The sequence below is a fragment of the Empidonax traillii genome, unplaced genomic scaffold (genome assembly GCF_003031625.1).
Source record: "Empidonax traillii isolate 1590-97213 ecotype Southwest subspecies unplaced genomic scaffold, ASM303162v1 scaffold1259:size168962, whole genome shotgun sequence".
Taxonomy (NCBI): domain Eukaryota; kingdom Metazoa; phylum Chordata; class Aves; order Passeriformes; family Tyrannidae; genus Empidonax; species Empidonax traillii.
This window is the reverse complement of record NW_020956452.1, coordinates 98,209-109,416: the sequence shown is the minus strand read 5'-3', so window position 1 is coordinate 109,416 and position 11,208 is coordinate 98,209. Positions and strand designations below refer to the sequence as shown.

The window sequence follows — 11,208 nt, the reverse complement described above, 5'->3', positions numbered from 1 at the left end:
AACTTGTCGTGTGGGACTCCATACAGCTGCTTTCCATTTACGTTTCATCCCTACGATACGACAGGAACCATCAGTAAAGAGTGCGTAGCGTATGTCTTCTTCTGGTAGTTGGTTGTACGCTGGGGCTTCCTCTGCCCGTACCACCTGCTCCTCTTCTTCTTCTTCTGCTAGACTAAAATTCTCACCTTCTGGCCAGTTCGTGATGATTTCTAGTATCCCAGGGCAGTTTGGGTTTCTGTGGGTGCGCTGCGTGATCAGGGAGATCCATTTGCTCCAGGTGGCATCAGTGGCATGATGCGTAGAGGGCATCTTCCCTTTGAACATCCAACTCAATACCGGTAGCCGAGGTGCCAGGAGGAGCTGTTCTTCTGTGCCAATCACCTCTGAGGCAGCTTGTACTCCTTCATAAGCTGCCAGGATCTCCTTTTCTGTTGGAGTGCAATTGGCTTCTGACCTTCTGTAGCTTCGGCTCCAGAATCCAAGTGGGCGGCCTCGGGTCTCGCCAGGCACCTTCTGCCAGAGGCTCCAGGAGAGGCCTTTATCCCCAGATGCAGAGTAGAGCACATTCTTCACATCTGGCCCTGTTCTGACTGGCCCAAGGGCTACAGCATGGGCAATCTCCAGTTTAATCTGTTCAAATGCCTGCTGTTGTTCAGGACCCCACTGGAAGTCATTCTTCTTGCGGGTTACCAGATAGAGAGGGCTTACGATCTGGCTGTACTCGGGGATATGCATTCTCCAAAAACCTATGGCACCCAGGAAAGCTTGGGTTTCCTTCTTGCTAGTTGGGGGGGTCATTACCGTGATTTTATTGATGACTTCACTTGGGATCTGGCGACGTCCATCTTGCCACTTTACTCCCAGGAACTGGATCTCTCGGGCAGGTCCTTTGACTTTACTCTTTTTGATGGCAAACCCGGCCTCCAGGAGAATCTGTATGATCTTCTTTCCTTTCTCAGAGACCTCTTCTGCTGTGTTCCCCCATACAATGATGTCATCAATGTACTGCAGGTGTTCTGGAGCTTCACCTTTCTCTAGCGTAGCCTGGATCAATCCGTGGCAGATGGTGGGACTGTGCTTCCACCCCTGGGGCAGTCGGTTCCAGATCTCGCGGTGAACCAAGCCTGCAACCAGCAAACAGCTGCGCAGAGAACAGCAGCAAAAAAACTCTCCTCCGACAGGCAAAAGACAAAGAAGCAACCAGGCAGTCTCTCCTGCTTGCTGCAGCCTCCCCTCCGGCTCCAGAGCTGAGCTCCAACCCCCAAACCCCACCTGTTTCCATACACACACCCTGGCCTTTTCCCAATTCCTCCCCCTTCGTTGCTAGGAGATTAATGTCTGGTCATTTAGGGCTCAGGCCAACTCCTTTGTTTATCTGATGGCCCATTAACAGATACACGCAGGAGGGGGAAGGGGAAAGGAAAGACAAAATTTCTTGCTAAAATCAGAACTATGACAGGGATAAAGAGAACAAGTCGTGAATTCCTACTTCTTTCTCAACTGTCTGGCCCAGCCCCACATTCACAGGCCCCCAGAGAGCGTCTGTGGGGCACATCTGAAGGAACAAGAGAGCACATGACGCTTCAGCTGATGAATCTCTGCTCCATCTGAAAGACATCGGCTTGAAAGGCAGAGAGGAGAGCCGGGGAAATTCATGGAAAGGGAAGCCCAGCAGCAGCAGCTCCATCCCCAGCTCCAGCAGTGTTGGCTGGGGGGACAAATAGAAACCAGAAGGAAGGGACACAAAGGGACAGCTCATTTTGTAGGAAGGAGCTACTTCAACCCCCACAAATGTCCATGGAATGGTCCCTCCGCTCCAGACCGAGGAGGTGGCTTTGAACTTTAATGAAGGCGAGGTCTGCACAATTTCCCTGATGCATTTTAGGGGAATTGCTATTGATTTCCATCAGTGTAAGCCTGGGAAATGGAGAGGGAGATGGGCCCAGGTGCTGCACTGGGGTGGCAGAGGGAAGAGATTTCTTCCAGCTAGCCTTTTTCTGATGGGATTTTCCAAGCCAGAAGTATTTTCCTCTCCCTCCTCTGCTACTCTTGAGGTGACAATGACCATCCCAGGGACCTCAGTCATTTATATCCACAGATACCGTGACTGTTGTGGCTCCGTGTGGAGCTGGAGGACAACCCTGGCAGCCCCAAATCTCACAGGGTCCTGCAAACTGCCTGATTTTAAGCAAGTCAAGACAACCACCACCTTGATTTTCTTTCCCTTCTCCGTGCTAAAATCTCCATAATCTCATAATAACCAAAGTACTGATTTCCACATTTTTCTTCAGTAGGTATTCCCGTTCCTGTGGCCACTGAGAGACTTCATTCATTACTAAGGGGGTGTATCCCCAAATAAAATTCTTAATAATAATTTTTAAAATTAGCCTTGGGTATTTAGTAGGAAAAAACCCCAAACAACAGCAATCACTGCAAAAATTCTGTCAGGTTTCGAATTGCTGATGGACTCAGGAGACACTCGCAAGGTTTCTCTTTTTCGGTAAAATTGTGGTTTTAGAGTGGTTTTTTCTCTCCTGCCGCTCCCGTGGGGTGAAGGTGGCGGGACCGAAAACAAATCGGGGTTTTCCCCCTCATTTCACCTCTTCCTTGCAGTTTTTTTTGCGCTCAGATTGATGCCGAGGAGGGGGATGGAGGCTGAGGGATGAGGGGAAATGGGAACGGGCAACCTCGGCTTTCCGGGCGTTCGTTTATCATCCTTTAAAGAGAAAGAAAAACCACCTCAAAATGTTCATTAGTCAGAATAAAGGTAAAACAGGGCTTGAAGGGAATTGAAAAGAGCCCCTTTTTCTCCAGCTCTTTGGTTGCAACAGAAAATCGCGGCCGGATCTATAATGCGGATATTTCCCAGTCTTCCAGCGGACATTAACATTCAGCACACGGTTCCCTGCAGCAGGAATGAAACGGGTTTGGGTGGCAATGAACGAAACCCCACCAGAAAACCAGCGCTGTATTAAATTTCCGCTTGGAAAATTGAAATATTTCTCACTTGGACACTTAATTCTGTGGATCGGAGCAAAAAAACTCCACTGAAAAGGCGATTTAGTTGTGGTTTGGGGAACATTTTATCCCCGTGGCACTTCCAGAGTGGAGTGAGACCCATCAGTGGCGAGGCTGCTGCAAACAATAAACCTGGGTTGGTTTTTTTGTTTTTTTTTTTGAAAAAAGAAATCTTTGATTTTATGAAAAGCAAATAAGTCATCTAGCAGACAAAAGAAAACACTGATTCCGGTGGAGAATTAGTTCTATTTTGCCTTTTGTGCAGGGTGTAGCACTGATACATCGAGGAGGCATTACCCTGACGGCTTGAGAGGAGTGAATTTAATTTTGAATTTATTGGATGCAACTACAATGAGGAGTTTTCCTATTTTGTTTACAGGTCTAAAATTACAAGGTGACGTAGAGCGGCTCATGCTCTAAACAGTTCACGTCTTTTCAGAGCTTGAAAAAATAACAGTAATAAAAAATTCGAAGGGAAAGAGAGGGAGCGAGGCAGAGCTCCCTGATTAATGCATAAAATGAAATGTTGTGTCTTATTTTGGGGGCTCAAATTAAGAAGCAAATGGAGCGAGGACGTAAAAAAGGTACCTTTGATTGTGCTGAGGGAGAAGCAGGGCAAGACAGAGCAGTCTGAGGTCCCTGTTAATGACATCCCATCAAGATGCTTGTAAGACCCAAGAATGTTTACAACGTGGGCTCAAGTTCAATGACAAAATCCTTTGAAGGGGAAAGGGGAGGAAAAGAAGGGGGGAAAAAAAGCATCCCAGACACTTTGTGCAGTGGGCATGAACTTGAACAAAAGAAAGGAGTCAAAGGCTGGGAAAGGGGGGAGGTGGGAAGGAAGGGCTGGGAGAGGTGTTCCCACCGCGCCTGGTTCTGCCTTTCTGGAGTTTGTAGGTGCATTTTGGGGACCTTTCGATTTGTTTTAGGGGGGAAAAAAACAAAGGAGAGGGAGAGAGAGAGAGAGGGAGAAAGGGAGACAGAGGAAAAGGGAAAGAGGGAGAGGGAAAAGGAGAGAGGAAGAAGGAGAGAGGGAGAAGGGAGAAAAGAGAAGAGAAAGAGAAGAGAAAGAGAAGAGAAAGAGAAGAGAAAGAGAAGAGAAAGAGAAGAGAAAGAGAAGAGAAAAAGATTCTGTTTTCAACACAATTTTCTTACTGACACCATCCCAGAGCCCCCCCAGTCCCCCTCCCCAGCCGGGACCTCCCAGGATTGCTCTGGCCCAGGTTTTGGGGCTGCTCTGGCCCAATTTTGGGGCTGCTCTGGCCCAGGTTTTGGGGCTGCTCTGGCCCAGGTTTTGGGGTTGCTCTGGCCCAATTTTGGGGCTGCTCTGGCCCAGGTTTTCTGAGTTTCAAGTTCAACGGCAAAGGGAGGGGGGGAACCTTCACCTGGCCCGGCGCCCCCCGGCAGCGGCTCCTTCCCGGCGTTTTACGAGGATGTTGGGCCTTTCTCGCCCTTTGCTGAGGCCGCCGTGTAAAGGTTTTACAGCTCTCCCCGAGACTCTCCTCCTCCCCTTCCCATCTGCATTTTCCGCTTCGGATTCGGGGCTGGAGCCGAGGACAGGGGTTGGGGGCAGGGGTGTCGTGTCTCTCCCAGTTGCAGCCCAGTTTCCCACTGGGTGAGGATCCTGACTGGGCTGGGGGTGTCTGGGGGTTTCCAGTGTGGGCTTGGGGACATCGGGGACAGACCTGCAGATGGAGGGGGGGGAAAAGGATGGGGAAAAGAAACGTCTCACTAAAAGGATTAACCCTTGATGTGCCGGGGGGGGGGAGGGTTTGGGAGGAGCGTCCCTTTCCAAACCCGTAAATCCAACCGGATTTATTTTATTTTATTTTATTTTATTGGTTTATTTGCCTTTCTTTGGGGGACATCCGAGGATTTTCCTCCTGTCGGGTAACGCCGCTTCTGCTTTGCCATGTGTACAAACACACAGAAATCGGGGCGAGAAAGCCCGTTATTGGTAGCACAGCGGGGAAAATAAGCGGATTTTGCATTTATCGGGAAAGTCAGACTGACATTCCCAACCGCGGAGGGAACAGCTGGTTGTTGGTGCTGCCGCCACTCAGGGCTGGAAATTAAGCAAATAACCCCGGATTGTCTCACCATTGGATGTTCTCGAGGAGAAGGCTTCGGCACCTCTGCAAAGCTCAGGGAGAAAATATCTGGGGAAAACTGGGGGGAAAAGGGAAAAAAACCAAGGGATGATGCGCTGGGTCTGCTCCAATCCCCATCGGGAACCTGCTGGGAGCCAGAGCTGCCCCAAGGCTGAAATATCGAACGAATATTTTATTAAACAAAAAAAGATTTTAAATTCTCATTATTTAGGGCAAAGCGCGGCTTAAAGCTTCGAATTTCGAAAAGAGTGAAAGGCAGGGGAAAAAAGCAAATCTTTTGTTGTGGTAACGGTGTTTGGGAGTTTATTCTCCTTTTAAGAGGGTGGGTTTTGGGGGAGTTTCAAGCAGGTTTAAACTCCACGGGGACTCTGCGACTCGACCCACCGCTGCCTTGAAACGCCGAGATATTAAACAAAGAAATTGTGTAGGTGGAGTTGGCGCTTCCCCGAGCCCAAAAGAGCAGAGAAAAAAAATCACATTCGAGTATATTTAATTTCACCCCATTTATTCTGCTGAAAAGGATGAGGATGCTCCTTAATATTAACCAAGACCATTCAGTGTTACACGGGGATTATCTCAGCACATGCTACGAAGTGTTTCGCTATAATTCTGGATTAGTAGGAGGAAAAACGTGTGTACAAATACACGGAGTTAAGCACAAACGAAAGCGCGTTTGGAGTTATAGGCATCGCGTTTAACCTGTATCAAAATAGAGCCATGAACATAGATATTTGCAGGAATATGCTCGTATATACACCTTTATCTGAGTATATATTCATCTCCACAGACAGCCAGGGCTATATCGAATGTGTGCGTGCAGACACGGAGCCGGGCATACAGAAACTCACCGACACAAACATCGCATATGAGAAGAGGTAAAATAGCGCTAAATATCTGCACGTGCATATGTGTATTTTATATATAACCACGCGCAAAAATAATAATAAAAAAGAGTAGTACGTGCCTTTATAAATGCTTGCCTACACAAATGTGTGATATGCGTTTCCTGTACATTCACGTTTATGCAAATAATTCAGGTGCGTTTCGCTGAGACACACCCGGATTTCTTCATTTATTCTGCTTTAGACCCACATTTTGATACTTCTGCCTGAATTAAGGAGGTTTTTTTTGTTTGGGCGTTTGTGTTGTTTTTTTTTTAATAGAGTTCCAAGGACGGATTTTCTTTTCTAAAGACCAAATTCTCCGTGTTCCCCTCTCCCTCCCTCCACCCCGGGCAACCCCGCTCCCGCCGCACTCCGGGAGCTGAGTGTTGGGGTTAATTAACCCAATTAGGCCTGTTTTTCCTCGATATTTTTACGTCTTCGAAGCGCTCTGAGGGCGCAGTTCAAACCCGAGTGGTGGCAGCACGACGTGGTAAGGCGAGAGCAAACTGTCCAGGGTCCTCTGCTCTCACAGAGGGCAGGGAGGGGGCATCTCCCCTCCTCCGGGGGGGTTTCACCCCGCCAAGCGATGCCCGCCCCCTGCGCTGCCCCCGGGCTCTGCTGACCCAGCGCTGACGGTGCCGGAGCCCCCCGGGGATGGTGGGGGGATATTTGGGGACCCCTCGGGGCTTGCGGTGGCCGCGTCCTCACGGGGTGCCGCCGGTGCTGCTTTTGATTTTGGCCACGACTTTTTTCTCTTTCACTCGCCTGTTCTGGAACCAGATGGTGATTTGTCGCTCCGTGAGGTTGGTGGCGGCAGAGATCTTCCTCCTCTTGTCGCGGGTGATGAATTTGCTGCTGGCGTACTCCTTCTCCAGCTCCTTCAGCTGCCCCTTGCTGTACGGGACCCTCTTCTTGCGGCCCCGGCGGAAGGAGCAGCCGTCGGGGGGCAACTGCCCGGCGGAGTCTGGGAGTGGGGAGACACGGGGCTGAGTGGGGTCGGGGGGGTCCCCAAGCACCCTGCACCCACCCTGCACCCCCCTCCCTGCAAAACAGCACCCTCTCTTCCTCTCTCCCTGCCCCCACGTTTCTTCCCTCCAGCCTCTTGACAGAGATGATATTTTAAAATATTTGGTTCCATCATTAATTTTTGTGTTCTCCCTACTGATATTTATAGATTTTTTTTTTCTTCCCTGAATTTCTAAGGGTTTGGTTATATTTTTTTTGTTTTAATTTTTTTGGGGGGGAGTAAATCCAGATATTGGCAAAATACCGGCGCGGGTGAGAACCACGCTAACACCGCCGTTTCTACTCTGCCGAGCAGGGCCAAGGGAAGGTTCAATCCCACGGGCGGGGCGTGGGCAGTGGGAAGAGCCCTCCTCCTTCACGACCCCGAAATATGGGACCATGTGCACCCCCCGTTCCCTTTTAAGCTCCCCAAATCCCAGCGCCGCTCGCGGGCTGCGGCTGACCCGGAGTCGTGCCTGAACCAGGATAGTGTCACCATCGGAACGCGGATAATATCACCATCTGTATCCCCATAATATTACCGTCTGAACCCCCACATTATCATCATCTGAACCCCGATAATATCATCTGCCTCCCCTCTTGGAGGGCGATGAGTTGCAAAGGGCAGTGATAACCTAAATAATAATTATTTTGTGAAAAACCTAATTTGGTCCAACTCACAAGCAGGAGTTCCTGGGCGGCAAGAACAAATCCACAAGGGACCATTTTAACCCTCGGCCATCATTTCGCCTCCCAAACCCCCTTTACCCTCTCCCAGCCCCGGAGGAGAGGGACTTTACCTGCGAAGGCGGATTTCAGGAGGTAGCCGGCCTGCCCCTGCTCCTTGGGGCAGCACATCTGGCCGCTCCAGCCGCCGCCCAGAGCCCAGGGCTGATGGTAACCATCCACGGGCAGCAGAGCCTCATGCCGGGCCTCCCCGGGGCCGCCCAGCCCCGGCACCACCGACACGTCCAGGTACCCCGCCACGGGCTGGTAAGGGGCCGCGTAGCCGGGGTAGAAGGCGAACTCCGCGGGGCGGCTCTGGAAGTCCTCGCTGCCCGCGGGGGGATCCAGGTATTTGTCTGCGGGGAAGGGGCCCTGGGCCGGGCCGGCTTTCAGGGCACTGCGGGCCACGCGGCACGAGTAGTAGCCGCTGCCGAAGTATCCGTAGGGCAGCGGGGCGGAGGCGGCGGGACCCGGCGGGGCGGGCGGCGCGGCGGGGCACGGCTTGGGGGGCTCGGGGGGCCCCTCCGCCGGGTAGCCGGGGTTCATCCCGGGGGGAGGCGAAGGACCGCCGAGGGCCGGGGGCGGAGGAGGCAGCAGCCCCCTGCCCTGGCCGCCTGCGAAGCCGCCGGCTGCCAGGAGCCCCTCGAGGCCCGGGGGGCCGCGGGGCTCCGGGGGCTGCATGGGGGGCGGCGCGGGGGCCGGGGCATGGGGAGAGCCTGTTCGGCAGCACCCGGGCACTGCCCGAGGGGGGTCCCCGGATCTTTTTAAAAGGCTGAGAGCTGCCGAGAGCTGCCTTTCCCCGCCGGGCTGCCCTGACGCAACGGGCGGAGGCCGCCTCATTGGCTGCCGCTCGCGGGGGAAAAGGACGGAGAGGAGGGAAAAAAACCCCAACCCCGCACAGAAAAAAAAAAAAAACTAAACGAAAACCACCCAACCTTCCAGCCCCAATAAACCCCGGCTGCAGAAATTGCGAAAATACTTTTATTGCAAGAGGAGGAGGAGGAGGAGGGGACCCCCCCCCCGCACGTGACAGGCCAGTGCACGGGAAGCGCCTCCTGTGCTGCATCTTGGAAAAAAAAAAAGGGGGAAGGCAGAGGTGGAGATATGGGGAGAACGAGGGGAGGGAGGGCAAGGAGAGGGAGAATCACGGTGGAAAAATCCGAGTTCAGGTTAAAACCATCTTTTTTTTGGGGGGGGGGGGTGAGTCATCATCCCCACACAGGTTTGGGGCCTTCTGCCTTCACACAAAAATCCCAGCACAGCCCGAGCAGACCCAGCGATCCATCTTGGCCTAAGTGGGGTGATGGTGGGGCAGTGATGGACCCCCTGGGATGGGGCCTTCCCTCAGCTCCAGCCTCATTCCTCCCTTGCTCAGGGGGTTTTATCACACTCACATCATTGTGCAGCCCCGATTTGGGCTGCAAAACCCCCAATTCTGTATCCCTGGGGAGAGGGCCGTGCCCTCAAGGTCCTAAAAGCAAGGATGGAGGGAAAAGAGGGTCTCTGGTGCCCTGAGAGAAGAACTGCAAAGGTGCTGGTGGGGAACAATCTGCTTGCACACAGATATTGCCACACGGGCTGGTGCCATCCTGGTCTGCAGGTTAATGTGGATCCCAGTTAGGTTTGGAAAAGGGAGGTGGGAAAATAACACAGAAAGGCCCTTTGGGTTCCAGGAGCACTGGACAGGTGTAGAGACAGGCAGAGGAGGGGAAAGACAGACAGATGTGGTGATGGGAGATTACATGGGGCTGGAAAAGTTTGGGGTAAATACAATAATCATTTAAATACAGTAATCATTTCATAGTGAGTGCTATTAAAATGATTCAGGTATGTAGGTTTTCAATCATCTGTACACACAGTATGAACACACAGAGACATGTTTTTCCTCCTTTTTCTGCCTGATTTTCTCCCCAAGGCCTTGTCTGAGGAAAGCTCTGCCGAAATTCCCCTGAAGGCAGATTGATCTCAAGCGTTGTTTCCCCCGTGCAAAGAAAACGAGATTTTTACCTTCCTACTATCGAATCACAATAAAAATTCTCCTCCTGCCACATCTTTGGGCCACCAAAGCGACGAGCCAGAGGAGCAGGGAGAGGGTTTGCCACGCAGGGACAGAAATCCGGGTAGAAACAGGGGGTAGAAGCGATGGTGGCACAGCTCACCAGGGCGGGGAGAAGCCCCATTTCACTACCGGGGGCAGCCCCCACTCCCCTCGCAGCCCCAAACACGGCTCTTGCAGCTCCCCCGGCCCCGGGGGCTTTGCCCGGGGCTGGCTGGGTGAGATCCCCTCCCTCAGCCCGTCCTTTCTCCCGGGGAGAGAAATCAACCACACCACAAAGCTGCATCTTCGCTCCTCGACACCTAAAATAATTCCCGGATCCTCCTGGTAACCCACGATTTTCATTTTCTGGAGAAAAAAAAAATTAAAAAAAATTCAAATAAAATAAATTTTTAAAATCCCGATTTTTTTTTCAGCCTTCACCTTCCCGATTTCAAAGCTTCTTTCTTCCCTTTTCCTCAGTTTAACGACTGCAATCCTTCTTTGATGCCCTTTTCATTCCCCCTCCTGCCCTCTCCCCATTTGCTTCCAAACAGCCCCATAACCGGGGCTCTGGGGCCCGGGTGTTTGCCGAGTGTCTCACCCTGTTCCCTCCGCAGAAAGGTCGGGCTGGATCTGGAGGTCAAGGCCAAGTTGAAAGTTAAAAGCCTGTTGACTTCGGGGCTTCTCCGCGGCCGTCGGGGCAGCCCCGGTCCCGTCCCCGCAGCCCCCGGAGCCCCCGCGGGACAGGAGAGCCCGAACCCCCGGGGGGTTTGCGGGGAGAAGCCCCCGAGGGGCCCCCGATCGAGGCTGGAGAGGGATCCGCGGACAGAGAAGACTTTCCCGGGAGTTTGTGCCACTTTCTCTCCTTTGATTTATTTATCTGAAGCGCAGGAGGAGGAGCGGGATCCACCGACCGGCCCAGCGCGCGCGGACACCCCGAAAAAAGAGGCCGATTTATGGAAATGGGATTTTATCCCCCTTCCCCGGGGGTCCCGGGGCTTTGTCCCGGCCCTGCAGATGCTGCCCCGGGGAAGAATTCACCTTTTTCACCCTCCAAAAAATGCCCTTCAGGTCATTTATTTAGAGACAAGACCTTTTTCTTCCGAAACTGAAGCCTCGTGCTTGTAAGACCGCGCTTCCCTTCACTCATCTCCTCTACAACACCGGCGGAAAATCTGGAGCAGGCTTTGCCTTGGAAATAATTGAAAATGTGACTTCCAAACCCATGTTAAGATTTTCCTCCTTTGATGATTTTGAGGGGAAAATTTCAGGGTAATATTTAAGGTCACAATAAAGGAAGAGGAAGGGGGTAATTTTAAAATAACCCCCTCCTGAATTCTTTCATCAGTTCCTCTCTCATTGACCGAGATAAAAAATTATCAAATGCTCTTATCAGTTTGCAACTATTCTTTTATTATATTCTTAG

The 11,208-nt window shown here is 52.0% G+C and overlaps 1 protein-coding gene across 1 annotated transcript; it reads right to left on the bottom strand.

Annotated features, from left to right (window-relative positions):
• Positions 1 to 6,717: 6,717 nt before the first annotated feature.
• On the bottom strand, positions 6,718 to 8,584 carry HOXB13 (homeobox B13). The gene is made up of 2 exons (XM_027906208.1): positions 7,819 to 8,584; positions 6,718 to 6,977 (listed from the first exon to the last, which is right to left on the bottom strand). Exons 1-2 carry the CDS (start codon positions 8,582 to 8,584, stop codon positions 6,718 to 6,720), a joined length of 1,026 nt encoding a protein of 341 aa, XP_027762009.1.
• Between the last annotated feature and the right edge of the window lie 2,624 nt (positions 8,585 to 11,208).

What these genes read in the sequence shown, in the direction of transcription:
- HOXB13 (XM_027906208.1), bottom strand. Translation starts at nt 8,584, where the DNA reads ATGAGGCGGCCTCCGCCCGTTGCGTCAGGGCAGCCCGGCGGGGAAAGG. An exon ending in CCTGAAATCCGCCTTCGCAG is followed by an intron (nt 6,978 to 7,818) that starts GTAAAGTCCCTC and finishes CCCCACTCCCAG; the next exon opens with ACTCCGCCGGGCAGTTGCCC.